This window comes from Musca vetustissima, unplaced genomic scaffold, assembly GCF_032173495.1.
Source record: "Musca vetustissima isolate MV318-11 ecotype Yass unplaced genomic scaffold, APGP_CSIRO_Mvet_v1 utg37954, whole genome shotgun sequence".
NCBI classification, from domain to species: domain Eukaryota; kingdom Metazoa; phylum Arthropoda; class Insecta; order Diptera; family Muscidae; genus Musca; species Musca vetustissima.
The window spans coordinates 9,632-26,502 of NW_026883543.1; the positions used below are offsets into that span (position 1 = coordinate 9,632).

At 35.0% G+C, this 16,871-nt stretch overlaps 1 protein-coding gene across 1 annotated transcript; it reads left to right on the forward strand.

The window, feature by feature from the left end:
* Nucleotides 1-11,029: 11,029 nt before the first annotated feature.
* Nucleotides 11,030-12,290, forward strand: LOC133330476 (septin-2). Its single transcript, XM_061538912.1, has one exon. It carries the CDS (start codon nucleotides 11,030-11,032, stop codon nucleotides 12,287-12,289), a length of 1,260 nt encoding a protein of 419 aa, XP_061394896.1. The 3' UTR covers nucleotide 12,290.
* The last annotated feature ends 4,581 nt before the right edge of the window (nucleotides 12,291-16,871 follow it).

A 16,871-nucleotide genomic window follows, 5' to 3' on the forward strand; every position in this document is an offset into this window, starting at 1 on the left:
CTATCCAGCGTACTGTGTGAACAACTGAAGCCAATGGTCAATGACATTATTGGACCATACCAATGCGACTTCAGACCTGGCAAGTTCACCATTGACCAGATTTTCACTCTGCGCCAAATCCTGGAAAAGACCCACAGAAAAAACCCATCGACACATTAAACCTATTTGTCGACTATAAAGCCGCTTTCGACAGCCCTATCCGTTCAGAGGTGTATAAAGCCATGTCTGCGTTTGGCATTCCTGCAAAATTAATTCGGTTATGCAGGATAACTTTAACTGGCACAAGATCAGCAGTTAAAGTCGGAAAGGACCTCTCGGAGCCCTTTAATACCGAACGAGGATTCAGACAAGGTGATAGTTTCTCGTGTGACCTTTTTAACATCCTGCTGGAGAAGGTCATACGAGAGGCAAAAGTGAACAGAAATGGCACTCGGTACACCAAACAACACTTATTATTCGCCTACGCCGATGACATCGACTCTTGAAAAAATAATTTTTTATAAATCCACGCCTCTTGAAAAAATAATTTTTTATAAATCCACGCCTCTTGAAAAAATAATTTTTTATAAATCCACGCCTCTTGAAAAAATAATTTTTTATAAATCCACGCCTCTTGAAAAAATAATTTTTTATAAATCCACGCCTCTTGAAAAAATAATTTTTTATAAATCCACGCCTCTTGAAAAAATAATTTTTTATAAATCCACGCCTCTTGAAAAAATAATTTTTTATAAATCCACGCCTCTTGAAAAAATAATTTTTTATAAATCCACGCCTCTTGAAAAAATAATTTTTTTATAAATACACGCCTCTTGAAAAAATAATTTTTTTTATAAATCCACGCCTCTTGAAAAAATAATTTTTTATAAATCCAAGCCTCTTGAAAACATATTTTTTTTATAAATCCACGCCTCTTGAAAAAATATTTTTTTATAAATCCACGCCTCTTGAAAAAATATTTTTTATAAATCCACGCCTCTTGAAAAAAGTAATTTTTTATAAATCCACGCCTCTTAAAATAATATTTTTTTTAAATCCACGCCTCTTGAAATAATATTTTTTTTAAATCCACGCCTCTTGAAAAAATATTTTTTTAAAAATCCACGCCTCTTGAAAAAATAGCTTTTTTATTAATCCACGTCTCTTGAAAAAAATAATTTTTAATAAATCCATGCCTCTTGAAAAATTAATTTTTTATAAATTCACGCCTCTTGGAAAAATATTTTTTCTTTAAATCCACGCCTCTTGAAAAAATAATTTTTATTTATTTTTTTCTTGTTACGAATCTTTTTTATTTTATTTTTATCACGTTCTATTGTTTTTTATTTAATTTTTTTAGTTTTAAATCATTTAATTTAATTTTTATTTATTTTTCTAATGCCTGCTTCTATTTTCCCCATTGTGAACGCCGTTAAATCAGTGTTTAACGGCATCATACTCTCAGGTTCTGTTTGTTTTCCATTGCTCTCTCTCTCTCTCTCAGTGTAGCACTGAAGTCATGACACTCACCATGAATTGATAACATTGTTGCGTGTCAAAGAAAGAGAGAGCTCGTTCATTTCCCCCGTTTGTGAGTGAGAGAGCAAAACGAATGGAGCACCATTGAAAACAAAAACAAGTTTTAGCAAAGCCTTGTTGTTGTTGCTGCTGTTTTGTTTTTTTCTGCTGAACATTGTGTGTGCGAGAAAAAAATCACACTCATCAGCAGTTAGTAGCTATTGAAGTTTGAAAGCGTACGTTTGTGTTGTTACTATTAATGCGGGTGCGTTCGTTCGTTGGCCGTTCGTTGTCGTCGAATTGTGTGTTTTTATTAAAAAAATGAGTGATGATTGTTGACTGACGGTCAAAACAATTAACAAAAAACAAATATACGACGGGTAGAATAAATTACCTTAAGAAAAAAAATTGAATTGTGAATTATTTAATTGAATTTGTTTTCGCAAATCTCTTCGTGTCTGTGTGTGAAAATAAGAAAAGGTTTTAGAAAATAGAATCAAAGAAGATTATAATAAAATCAATGCTAATGCTCAAATCAAAGCCCCAAATGTGTGTGAGAAGAAAATGAAAATTATTATGAGAATGTAAAATGATTACAATGGTGATAATAAAAATAATGATGATGATTTTTGGTATTTGAAAAAAAAAATAAATTAAATAAAATTTGTGTAGTGCAGAAATAAAAAAATCAAGTAGTCTGTGTGAAAAAATAAAATATTTCCAATAGAGAGAAAAAAATAAAATAAATAAAATAATTCCTTTTACAAGGAGTCCAAAGTAATTTCCTTGAAAGAAAGGCAGCCAGCAAATTCTGAAGTGCAAGCAAGTGTTGTCCGTCGTTCCGTCTCGTCGGAGAGTAACGAAATTGAAGTTAGTTTTATTGGTGGCGGCTGTTCAATAACAAAGAAATAAATTGGCAAAATAAAACATGAAGTAAAGTTTGTGAAAAATTGAAAAAAAGCTGAAAAAATACAAAAAAAAAAATTACCCGAAGAAATAAACATAAAAATCCTAACCCTCCTTGTGTTGTGTCGTCTAGCCAATTTCCAATTGAATCCACATTTTCTCAAAAAAATATTTATTGGATTACATACAAATCTCATCTCAACGAGACTCCCCCCTATTAGAATAATCAAAAGGTAAATAAGATTTTGTTTCTTCTTATTCGTATTTTTTGTTGCTTTTTCTTTTTGGGGGTTTATTAACTAATTACCCTTTTGATTGTTATTATTGTTGCTGGCTGGTTGTTTGGTCGGCTGCTGTGTTTTGCCAATTGCCGTGTATTGACTTTTTTCTCTGCTGCTGCTTCTTCTTCTTCTTCCTCTTCATCTTCTTTTGAAGTTCTTTTTTGGTTATTATGTTGTTTTACTATTTTTATTATTCTGTACATTATGGTATTCTTCCAGCAGCAGCAGACACTCATTCGCACACACAAAAAAGAACAGCATCCATACAAACAAAGTAAAAGAAAAACAACAACAAACAAAGGCATGATTGTTTTTGCGTTTGCGTCTGGCCACTCTGTGAATACGATTTTTTGGTCTGTTTGTTTGTTGTTATTTGTTCCTTTCTTTCATTCCTCTTCTTTGCTTTTATTATTCAAAAATTGTTTACTTATTTTTCTGCTTATATTTTTGCCTAACTCGCTCTCTCAACTCATGGCAAACAGACAGTGGCTACTCTCTCTCCCTTTCCAATGTGATTTTGATTTATTAAACTCACATTATACTTATTTATTTTATTTTTATATTTCTTTAAAGAAAAAATTATTTTTATTTGCTTTTTTATTTATATTTTGTCATTTTTCTTTCATATTTCCCCATTTTCTTTATTAAAAAGCCCCCAAAACATTTAACCTACCTTATTGGAGTTATGCGAGTCTCTCTGTCTCCCTTTGTGTGTGACAGACTCTCTCTCTGTTTGAATTCATGTGTTGTACCGTAGGCCTCATTTCCTACCATACTCTGTGTGTGACTCCATCTGTGTCTCTGTCTCTCTCTGCCTTTTGCATTCATGTGTTGTACCGTACGTACGCCTCAGCTCTTTTTGTTGTCAAGTGATTGTGGTTATGTGCAGTGAATGAGAGAGCGAGAACATGTTGTGTTGTGTATTTTGCCATTTGTTTATACATCGTTGCCACCTGTGAGGCAATGCAACAAATTGCCGTATTTACAGGCGAATGTTTTTATTTATATTTTGTAAAAAGGCGGAAATAAGAAAAATAAACCAAAAATATCATAAAATTAAATTAAAGTGCTTTAAATGAAAAAAATAAATTAAAAAAATATTTTTGTTATTAAAAGATTTTTTGGTTTAATAAAAAAATTGCAATTAAAAAAATGATGACCCAAAAAAGGAGAGAACTTTCTAAAAAATATTTTTGATGACCTAAAAAGGCGTGGATTTTTGAAAAAAAAAAAATATATATATATATTTAATGACCTTGGTCCATTTTTAGGATAACCCCATAATAATTTGGCATATTAAGTTTCCCTACTAAAAATAATGGATATTGGTCCCATATGACAGTACCCCCAATTGCACGATATTTGGTTACGTGTTTTTATCTGAATAATCTGTAATTTGATACTCAGAATACAAACTGATTACCATATCCACCTACCTAAAAATTATCGAAATCACTAGCGAAGGTTTTGAAGTCCCTTCTGCTGTCATCCATGACGGAGAACCTAAAGCTGGAACAACATCAAACATGGCTTCAGAAAATCACACAGTACCACCACAGCTCTCCCACAGATGTCGTTAATCACATTGCCAATGGCCTCGACAAGACAAGACCTGCAGAGCCGCATAATAAAAATGAGTGTACAACATGGAGGTGTCATTTCGCCCTTGCTCTTCAAGTTCTACAATGCTGATGGTTGCTCAATACTTGCTTCTGGAGTAGATGCAGTGGAAATCGAAGACAAAATGAACTCCTACTTGTCCTCGGTAGCCACATTCGTTCAGGATAGAAACTTGCAGATTTCCCCCACCTAAATCAACTGTCACTATATTCACATCGTGCACTAAGGAGGCCAGCGGCAACTAAACATATCGGTCCAGCATCCTAAAAAATTAGTAGTCACCTTTGATAGCCTGTTGACGTTCTCCAGGCACGCCGCAGCGCTAAAAATAAAAGTCCAGAAGCGAAACAAGGTGCTCAAAGCCATCTCGGGCACCACATGGTGTCATGGTGACAACATACATCTGTCCTCAACTACTCTGCCCCAGTTTGGACTTCGTTCATCAGCGATTCGCAATGGAGAATGATTCAAACCACACAGAATAATGCTCTACGTACCGCAACAGGATGTGTCCAGATAACGAGTTTGGATTATCTGTATCAGGAGGAAAGTTTACTATCATTGCAGCAACATAATGTGTTGCTCGCAGTTCCTGCTGGCATGCCATCTGTCCACGCATCCCAACCATAATATAGTAGTTCAGAATCCATCCCCTCGACACATCCGGAAGTACATCAAGCGATACATCTGACATTTCACTAGCTGCATCGCTGGGAAATGTTCACACCTAGACAGTGTCCTTAACTGTCAATCTTCGTCTGTAGCCGAAGCTGAGAAGACGCTGCCCAAAAGCAAAAAAGAAAAAAAACGAGCCTCGATCATCTCCTCCAGCATGCTGTGAATGTAGCAACTGCTGGCATGCTATCTGCGAGTCATGTGATGGCCGATCCACCTCCGGAAGAATTCCACTTGAGTTTAGACGAGATAACGCCGGAAGTGGCAGCTACGACAACCACAGAGTCGTTTGAGAGATTGAGCCATTAAGATTCTGACGTCAGTACAATATCAGACGATGAGGAATCCATTATAGGAGTGATTAGGGGCCCCGATACACCGAGTAAATCTTAAAGACACAGCGATACAACGAATTCCGAGACGAAATAATTTCACTCGAGTTTAGACGCGATAACGCCGGAAGTGGCAGCTCCGACAACCACAGAGTCGATTGAGATATTGAGCCACGGAGATTCTGACGTCAGGACCATATCAGACGATGCGGAATCCATTATTGGTGTGAATACGGACCCCGATACACAAAAGCAAAAGCACAGCGATACAATGGATTCCGAGAAGGAAGAATTCCATACAAGGACGACTAGTCAGCACTCGAAGCGAACGGATGAGATCGGAAAGGATAAGAAGTGCTATAGTAGTGCGGGCCAACCGAGAACATGTTCAAAATTCAAAAGAGTAGTGTGATGTCGGCAGTCGCAGGCTCGTTTCCGGCTACACGACTATGGTCCAATTTAATCAATATCTTCTTATGTAATTTTATGAATTAATTATATTGATCTGAATTCCGACAACAATTTGTTTCGTATTCCCTGCGAAGTTGTTTACGACTTAGTCGGCATCGCTGAGGGGTAACGCACAACAACAGAATGATCCTTAAGGTTGTTGATGACGGTGCTATAAAAGCTCAAACGAGGAATACTGTGGGACAGTCGGTATAGAAGATCGATCGGCGCAAGACCCAAAATAAGAAGTACCACTCATACCTTCAACATGTATGTAAACTACATTCCGAAGACACGAAGTGAAGGAGGACAGACTATGTAGAGAGCTTCCAGTAGCCACTGAAACCACCGACCCCCACACGAAACAACAGGTGTGTTGTCATTGTCACCTGCCACGACCACGCAGAAGTGAGTTGGGAAAAGCCACTTCCAGGAATTTCTACGTACTCTACTAAGTTGTCGTAAGCCATTAGAACTCCAGGTCACCCCAGCACTCCATTTATCCAAGATGCTGTTCTCAGCAGTGTGCGCTAGTAGTGGTCCCAATCCATTAAGCCTACAGAACGCCCTGGTACTACAGCCATCCAGGAGACTGTTCCCAGCAATTTTCCACCGGCGAGATCGCTACCTCCATACAGTCGTATCCCCCATACGAACTGTGCCGAAACACATTCTACAATCTATAACAATAAAGCCAAACTGTCTCACAAAAACAACATAAGACTGTTTTTCCTTACTCTCGTCGCTGACAGAAATTAATTTCTATGACGGACTCTGGCCGCCGGTAGCTTGTCCCAGCAATCGGAGGAAATTGAGTAGTTGCGGGATGAAATCCGTGCATCAACAGGCTACAGATGCAACAAAGTCCTACTCCAACAACTCCAGGAAAGGAATCCGTTCCATTCGGGCACAATAATTCCTAATTCCGTTTTTTTATTTTCCTTTTTTTTGGTGCTAATGGTACATTGAATATTTCAAGAGTATATTACAAATAAAGATAGTAACAAAATATGTTTATTGTTCATTTTATATAAGATATTCTTGTAATTCATGTTTGAAACGCAGGATGTTGCTTATAACCTGTATATTAGGTGGAAGATTATTCCAAAGACGAATAGTTGGTATGAAAAATTGTTTTTCCGATTTGGAAGTTTTAAATTTTAATTGTATTATTTTCTTGCCTCTGTTAGGTCTGGCAAATTGTATTCTTTTTATTAAGTAAGATGGTTCCTTGTTTATTATAATTTTATGAAGAAATACGAGAGCTCTATATTTAAGGTAGTTTTCAAATGTCATGTTGAAAATCTTATAGGCAAGCTCAGAAATTCGATCACTACGTTTTTTATTAAATATATATCTTGCAATGTTGTTAAACGTAACTTTAAGCTTGCGTTGGTCAGCATGATCACAGTTGTAAAAAACTTCGGAGCCATATAAAAGAGTCGGAACAAGGTATGATTTTGCAAGTAACATGCGTATTTCCATGGGTGTAGAGGTATGAACTGCCCAGAGGTTTCGTAACATTCCATGTACTTTTCCTGCTGTTATATTAATGTGAGTCGACCATGACAGCATTTCATTAAATATCACTCCTAGGTTAGAAGCGAAGCTAACGTATTCAATTGTAGAATTATTAATTTTTAAGGCATTTTTTTGAGTTTGTTGTTTGTTTCTACATATGTGTATGCATTTTGACTTAAGGGGGTTTATTCCTAGCCTGTTGTTTTCAGCCCAATTAGATATGTTTCTCAAATCATCATTAATTATATTTATTGTAAATTGTAAATTTCTTGTGTTCGATCCTAGATATAATTGAACATCATCAGCATATATATGTAATTTGCAATGTAACAGTGACTCCGGTAGATCGTTGATGTAAATGCAAAATAATAGAGGGCCCAAAACCGATCCTTGGGGAACACCGTGTTTTACAGTCAACTGCGAAGAGAACATATTGTTGTGAAAAACTGCTTGTGATCGGTTGCTCAAGTATGAATTAATAAGACGGCATGCAGAGGCAGAGAAGTTAAAAAATTTTTGTAGTTTCAGTAATAGAATGTTATGGTTTACGGTGTCAAATGCCTTGCTGTGATCTAGAAGTACGAGGAAGGAATCAATAAGAATGACATTTAGTTAACACCTTCTTCATTGCACGAGTGATCAGGCACAGGTTGTTGAGAGAAGCGAAAGAGAGTATTTAGTTGATCTATGGAACTAATGGTGATGGGAGTATCAGCATCATCGCGTTTCACAAAAACGAGCCCGCGTAATGTGAAAGCAGCAGATATGAGTTTTTTTTTTTATTAAGTGCAGCTTTGAGAATTTTGTAGTTGGTGTTAGTGAGATCCTCATTAATGAAGAAAGAGACATCGGTGTCAAAACCAGCGAGGCGCAAAGGCAATTGGGTTTTGTTTTGTCTTTTAAAAATATTAGCAGCTTTGAGTATGTTATTTCTCTCTTGCGGAGAAAATAACTTTACTAAAATAACGCCGTCGGTTGTTGTAAAATTTTTATTTTGTTTTAAACGTTGAATTGATTTTATATTTGGTGGCATAACATTTAGAGAGTTGCATATATTTTGTAAAATATTGGGTAGATTTTCGTTTTGATGAGATGGTATTCCACAAAGGCGGAGGTTACAAGAAACTTTTAGATTTTCTTGTTGTGAAATTTTTTGTTTCAACATTTGAAGTTCATTGTGTATGACTTGAATGTCTTGTTGTTTGTTTTCAATCATTTTCATTTTATCACTTAGTTCTTCGACCCTAAGAGAGATTGTTAATATTTTTTCTTCAATTCCTCTTAAGGCCTCATCTACACTAGTTTTGACGCTTTCTTTAATATTGGCAATCATTATTTCGTTTTGTTTTAAGAATTTCGCTTCTATGAGTTGGATTATTTTTGGTGATTTGTTATGCGATGAGATGGGAGTAGCGTCCACGTATGTCGTTTTTGTTGTTGGCGTTGAGAACATACGGCGAGATTGGTTAAATTTGCTGGTTTGCATTGTTATTCTTTTTTATTTACGTTTTGCGTTGCGTTTTGATATTGTTTATTATTATTTTGACACTATACAAATGCTATTAGTGTAAAACTGACTTTTTATCTGGAAAGAACTGGAAAGAACTTTATTTGAGCTTTAAAATTCCTAAAATATGGTAATTATGGGGCTATTATATTGTCCAAGCATTCTATAACTAATCGATAAATTCCAAATCATATGGTAAACAACAACATACTGATGGAAGTGGACGTAGCCCATGCGGACGAAGTGGTGATATTGATTCCGGAAATTTTCCGTCAATAATCTCGGAGCTTTTACAAAAAGCATTATCGACGCTGTCACGCTGGGCCAATGCTTACGGCCTTGGAGTAAATCCAACAAAGACAGAACTGGTAATGTTCACTAGGAAACGGCGTATTTGCTTCACCAACATTGGATGTAGTGCGGCTTCATTTCTCGCCCGAAGCAAAATCCCTTGGCACAATCCTGGAAGGTCAACTACGATGGAACAGGAACGCTGAGGAACGGACGAAAAGAGAGCAGATGGCATTCTATGCATGCAAGAATTCCATTGGGAAAAGTTGGGGGCTAAAACCATCGAATATACACTGGGTGTATAACACTGTGCTAAGGCCCATTCTTTCCTATGTATCTCTTGTTTGGTGGCACTGCCTGCGCCATAAGTCGACATCCAGCAAACTAGACATGATACAAATAACCGCACGGCGAGGAGCACCCCACAAGCAGCTCTGAAAGCAATGCTGAACTTAAGGCCTCTGGGTCTCAGCTTTAAGTGCCAGGCAGAGCGTAGTGCCCTATGGATGCATAAACAAAATCTTTGGCGAAATTGTGCTTACGGGCATGGATGTATCTATACAGACGGATCCAAGATGGAAGAAGGTACAAAAAATATCCTTAAAAAAATCCACGCCTCTTGAGAAGCCTCAAAAAATATCCTGTAAAAAATCCACGCCACTTTAGAAGCCTCAAAAAATATTTTTTAAAAAATCCAGGCCTCTTGAGAAGCCTCAAAAAATATCCTGTAAAAATCCACGTCTCTTGAGAAGCCTCAAAAAATATTTATTAAAAAATCCACGCCTCCATTAGGCCTCAATTTTTTTTTAAATCCACGCCTCTATTAGACCTTAAAAAATATAATATATATAAGGCCCCAGAAAACTATTTAAAAAAATATTTTTTTTAATAAATCCAAGCCTCTTGAGAACCAAAAATATATATATATATATATTCATATATTTAAAAAATCCACATCTCTTTGTAGTCCTTCTTTTTTGCCTTATTAGCATTGTTACAATATGGCAACATTGTTCTCTTTGTCTCCGCTATTTTTTCTTCTACACTTCAAATGGAGTTGCGAATTTATTTTTGTCTGTGAGTCTACCCCAACAATAAAACAACAACAAAATAATCCACCATTGAAATAATAAACAATTTCGGCTATTTATTACAACATGAAATTACCACATACTATTTACTATTTGTTGTTTTTATTGTTTTAAATAATTTAATTTATGCCCAAATCAGACAAGAATAAACAAACAGTCCAACTAAATTAAACAACAACAACTACATTAAAAACACAAACGGGCAAGCAAACCAAGCCGAGCAGACATAAACAAAACGGCATTATGCGAATGGTGGGGTTAATCAGTTGCTCAGTTGTTTGGCACACACACATTGGGAGAGAGAGTGCCTGAGTTCATGCTCACACTGCATTCGCCCTCTCTCTTTCAATAAGAATTCAAGTTAACTGTCAAACAACGAAGCTAACCATGTGAAGCCAAAGCAGCAGCAGCACCCATCATTGTTTATTGGTCTGTCTGTCTCTCTCGGAAAAATGTATACAATAACTCTCAAGCCATTTACTGTGTGTGAGAGGGAGAGAGACAACTCTAGTTTTGCGTTGTTGCGGCTGTTAATTAAAAAGTGGAGCAAAGAAAGCGACGACGAAAACTAACGAAATGTAATGTAATGGTTTATTCTGTGGTGTGTGTTGCTGAATGCAGTCTGTTTGTCAGTTGAAAGAAAAAAGGAGGAAAAAAATTATTGAAAAAATAATAAAAATTCAGTTTGTATTGAACGCAGCAAAGGTTTAAAAGTGAAATAGCCAGCAAACGATTGAAGCGGAAGAAAGAAAAATTGAATTTAGAAATCAAAGAAATTCAAATTGCAAAATCTGAAATTTTTTGTGTGGAAAAAGGAAATAAATTGTGAATAAGGAGTAGAAAGAAGAAGAAGAAAAAATGACAGCTGAAGTGGAAATCTATTCAAAAAAAGAGCCCCATTTACGTTCGCTGAAACAGTCGGGACATGTGGGCTTTGACAGCCTCCCCGATCAATTGGTAAATAAATCGGTGCAAAATGGCTTTGTGTTTAATGTGATGTGTATCGGCGAAACGGGTTTGGGTAAATCCACCATGATGGACACTTTGTTCAATACCAGCTTTGAGTCCACACCCAGTTCCCATACCCTGCCCAATGTGAAATTGAAGGCCCACACTTATGAACTGCAGGAAAGCAATGTACGCCTGAAGTTGACAATTTGCGATACCGTAGGCTATGGCGATCAAATCAACAAGGATGACTCATTCAAGGCAGTTGTCGATTATATCGATGCTCAATTTGAGGCTTATCTCCAAGAGGAGTTGAAAATCAAACGTTCGCTCGTCGGTTGCCATGATTCACGCATCCATGTCTGTCTGTATTTCATTTGTCCCACCGGTCATGGCCTCAAGAGTTTGGATTTGGTTTGCATGAAGAAATTGGATAGCAAGGTGAACATCATACCCATCATTGCCAAGGCTGATACCATTTCGAAGGCAGAATTACAGCGGTTCAAATCGAAAATCATGCAAGAATTGGCCAATAATGGTGTCCATATCTATCAATTCCCCACCGATGATGAAACGGTTGCGGAAACCAATCAGGCCATGAATGATCATGTACCATTTGCTGTGGTTGGCTCTACGGAATTTATCAAAGTGGGCAATAAACTCATTCGTGCCCGCCAATATCCTTGGGGCACGGTCCAGGTTGAAAATGAAACCCATTGCGATTTTGTAAAGCTACGCGAAATGTTGATCCGCACCAATATGGAAGATATGCGCGAAAAAACCCACACCAAACACTATGAATTGTATCGCCAAAAACGTCTCGAAGAAATGGGTTTCTCTGATGTCGATTCGGACAATAAACCTATTTCGTTTCAACAAACCTTTGAGGCCAAACGTTCGAATCATCTTGCCGAATTGCAGGCCAAAGAGGAAGAGGTTCGTCAAATGTTTGTTCAGCGTGTCAAGGAAAAGGAGGCAGAACTTAAGGAGTCCGAAAAAGAGCTACATGCCAAATTTGAAAAACTCAAGCGGGATCATGCCGAAGAGAAACGAAAGCTAGAGGAGTCTCGTAAAAAATTGGAAGAGGATTTCCTGGAATTTACGCGACGTAAGGCCCAATTAGCCACCTCACACCACACCCTGACATTGGGTAAAAGCAAAAAGAAGTAAGGCGGCGAATTCATAAAGTGAAATTTCGAATCGAACAAAGAAATGAAAGCAGCCAAGAAATTGCAGCACAAAAAATCGTCATTTTTTTATTATTTGTATTTTTTAAAAGCGAACAACAACAAAAACAGAAAACGAACAACAACAACAATTTCCATATATTATTATAAATGCTAGACGCATAATTGAAAATTATTCATAAGCTAAGCTAATAATTCCAAATTATAATTAAAACTAACCTAACCTAAGCTAACCTAAGCTGAAGCCCACAAGTCACCTTCCCACCCGCCCCCTCGATTTCAACACACACAAACACCTTTCACTATCACTTTGGTGAAGTCGACAAGTTTTTTTTGGTTTTTTCGAAAAACCAATTTTGCCATTTTCGATATTTTTTGAACTGCGTTTAATGGACTTTTTCTATTTTTGGTTTTCAATACAAAATGAAAACACAATCAAAAAATATGGAAACTAGAAATTGAAAACAAAACTATATTTTAACGATTTCAATGATATTAATTTAATTCGTATATGAATTAAATTACGCACTATAAAAAATTCCCAAAATGAAAATTTTAAAAATCTAAAAAATAAAAAAAAAACATTTTTGAGTGATTCTAAAAAAAGAAATAATATGTTTCGAATTTTACAGAATTTTTAGCGTTTTTTTAATATTTAAGAATTCTGTAAAATTCAAAAAAAAAACATAGTTTTGAATATTTAAATTTTTTTAATTCTAAAAAAAAAATAAAAAATATATATTTTTTCGAAATTTACAGATATTGCATATTTAATTTAATTTTTTCTTAATTAAATTAAAATTTTGAAAATTTTTTTAATCTTTTTTGATAATTTGTTCAACAATATTGAATCTCTGTTATCGAAAAAAATTAATTTTCAAATTCAATTTCTTATAAAACTCAATATTTATAAAAACATTATTCATAACATGAAAAAAATAAGTCGACATTTAAAAAAAAACATTCAATTATTTTACCATCACCCACCCCATCGATACATAACCCCATTCGAAGTATTATTTTTTTATTTATAAACGACCACTTCCCCTTTTCTGCCCTTTATAATAATGCTCAAGTGTTTGAAACCTATTTGTCTTACAAAGAAAAAATAATTATAATTTTCTTATTTTACTTTATATGAAAAAAGTAAAATTATTCGCACAAGCCTTTTTTTATATACGTATAACCAAAATGCTGCTTTAAAAATAAATATTTAAGCGAGTCTCCTCTCCCTGTTTTTTATAGTTATTATTACTGTCATAATTATTATTATTAACTATTATTAATAATATTGTATTATTATTAAATATGATTGTAGTTATTAAATATATTCCCCAAAAAATCATAAATAAATAAACGAATATTTAACACGAACAACAAATATTTAATAAATAAAAAAATATTAAAAAAATAAACTGATTTTTTTTTATTTAAAATTTTATTTAGGTCCGTAGAAGAGGGCCGTTTTTTAATTATTTTTAAGCTATTAGAAGCTCTGTGGATTTAATAATTTTTTTTTGAAGTCTTACAAAAGGCGTGGATTTAAAAAAAATATTTTTTAGGTTTTGACAATCACCGGCCGAAGGCCGGTCACCAAAAAAAAAACTATTCTATTTAACATGAGATTCTGTCGCGTAGCCGATGTTGGTATCTGTTCATAGGAGAAAGTCTTAAATCCCCGGCCGAAGGCCTGCTACCCAAAACATATTCTATTTAAAAGGATTTTCTGTCCATAGGTGAACGTTTTAAAATCCCGGCTGAAGGCCGGCCACCCAATAAAAAACTATGCTATTTAAAGGAGATTCTGTCATTTAGAAAGATTTTCCGATATCTTTTGATATCCCATATCTTTTGATCCACAATAGATATAGCCACATATCGCACCATTTTGGAAAGGGCAAATTGTGGTCTATCGTTTGAGTAAGGATTGGAGAGGGGCTATAATGGACCCAAGTTCGATTTTTAGGGAGTTTTTCAAAAAATTCGGGGACCAAAATCCAGTTTTTTGACTGTATCTCCAAAACGGTTTGAGATAACCCCACCAATAAAAGGAATTTTTATAACCTTTAAAATGATACCCATTTTATATTAACCGTATCCGTAGAACCGGGTACCCGTACCCGAACTATCGGGTCAAATAATCGGGTACGTCCCCCAAGTAAAAAAATATATTCCCATAATTAGGGTAAAAATCTGATAGTTTTTACTCAACTAGAGTTGTTTCGGGACCATCATCAACATTTTATTTTGAAACATTTTTTGTGGGATCTATCAATAGGCCTAAATTTTTTACAAAATTTTTTTAAAGTTTATAAAGAGACGTGGATTTTTTTACAGGGTCTATGAAGAGGCTGGTATTTTTTAAACATTTCTGGTACTTTATCAATTTATCAACTTGCGTTCATTTTTATACCTTTCGCCACACTGTGGTACAGGGTATTATGTCTTTGTGCATATGTTTGTAAAGGCAAAAGGAATCGAGATAGACCCATGGTTCCTTTTGAGAATATGCATAGAATCACTTTCTGAGTCGATTTACTCTTGTTCCTCTGTCCGTCCGTGTGTTGATGTTAAATTATAAACAAAGTATAGGTCGTATTTATAGTCCGATTCGGATGAAATTTGGCACAAGTCACTTATTTTGCCCAAGGACGAACCCTATTGAAATTGGAGAAAATCGGTTCATATTTAGATAAAGCTCCCATATATAGTTTTCTCCGATTTTAGGTAAATGGTTCACTAAAGTCCCTATATTTCTCTCGATTTGCACGAAATTTGGCACAGCGTAATGAACTAGGTCTAGAATGATGTGTGTTAAGTTTCCTGAAAATCGGTTCTGATTTAGATATAGCTCCCATATATAGTTTCACCCGATTTTAGGTAAATGGTGCACCAAAGTTCCTAAATATATTTCGACATGCCCGAAATTTGGCACAGCGTAATGAATTAGATCTATAATGATGTGTGCTATGTTTCGTGCAAATTTGTTCATGTTTAGATATATAGTCCTATATAAATTTTCGTCCGATTTTTATGTAAATGGTGCGCCAAAGTCCCTAAATATCTTTCGATTTGCACGAAATTTGGCATAGCGTACTGAATTGAGTGTATAATGATGTGTTCTAAGTATCGTGAAAATCGGTTCTGATTTAGATATAACTACCATATATATTATCGTTCAATTGAATAGATATGGTGCACCAAAGTTCTTATATATATTTTGTTCAATTTCATGTCAATGTTCTCTCGAAAAGGCGACTTCTGTTAGGAGTCTGTGTAGAATATACCCAAGGTGGTGAAGGGTATTATATAGTCCGCCCCGTACGACTTTTGAACTTTCCTTACTGGTTTAAAAAATATTTTTTAGGGATTCACCAAAGGCGTGGATTTTTTTAAAAATTATTGGTTTGTGTCCTTCAACAGTCTTTGATTTTTTTTTTAATTATTTTTAGGTGACTATCAATAATAATTAATTTTTTATATCAATTTTGAAATTTTTATTTAAATTTAAGAAAATCTATTCTCAATTTATATTCTACTTCCATTTTGTAATGTTGAAATATTTACATTTAAATCTGAATCAACCCGTCAAATTCAATTAAAACAAATTGGAACACAAACTGCTGCTGATATCTACACATACCAGTTAATTATTAAATGAATAACAACAATTGTATCGCAAAACGACAAAATTACAACAACAACAGCGAAAATGTTAATACAAATTTATGACGAACAGAACTGAACAAAAAAATATAACAAAATTGATTCATCAACACTTTGCCGGTTTTTTTTTTTTTTTGAATTGTTTGTTTGAAGGTGAAAACAAGTTTTGTTGATACACAGCAGATTCGCAAAGCTAAAAACCAGATACACTACGATATGAACGAACACAGCTGTGGCTAAGCTAACGATCGTCATGACTGGTATGATAAGCTTGACAAAAAGCAAACATGTGGTTTTGGGAAAAAATATGTTTTTTTAAAAATGTCCAACAATTCGGAGGACAGGAGGAATCAAAAAATTTTTTAAAAAATATACGCCTGTTAATAGGGCATCTAAATTTTTGTTTTTTTTTTTTTTAATCCACGCCTTTTGATGAACCCGTAACCATCCACACCCGTGGATGGACTCTAAAACAATTTTTTTTAAAAAATTTACGCTTCTTGATACCATTTTTTTTTTTTAATTGAATAAATGCACATTGCCGCCTCTTGCGGATTCTGATTGGGAAACCACTAGCCTAAGTGCATTTCAATGGATAATATTTCAAGAGGAAGAAGAAAAATATTTACTTTCCCAATCTATACAAATAATGTAGACAACAAAAATTATACAATATGAGGAGATGGGAGACAATTGAATGGCTAGCCCTGGCAGTTGTTCCCACCACCACCACTCAAAGATAACAAAGAATAGGGCCAAACATAATTTTCTTTAAGTGCAGTGCAGAACAAGAAAATGTCCGTCCAAAACCATTAAAATCAATTGAGAAGAGAAATGTTAATGGAAATTCCATTGAAATGTTCGATGCATCGAACCATCCCTTCACTCCGAGCGCCTGG

Coding starts and splice junctions, on each gene's coding strand:
- LOC133330476 (XM_061538912.1), top strand. CDS start 11,030: ATGACAGCTGAAGTGGAAATCTATTCAAAAAAAGAGCCCCATTTACGT.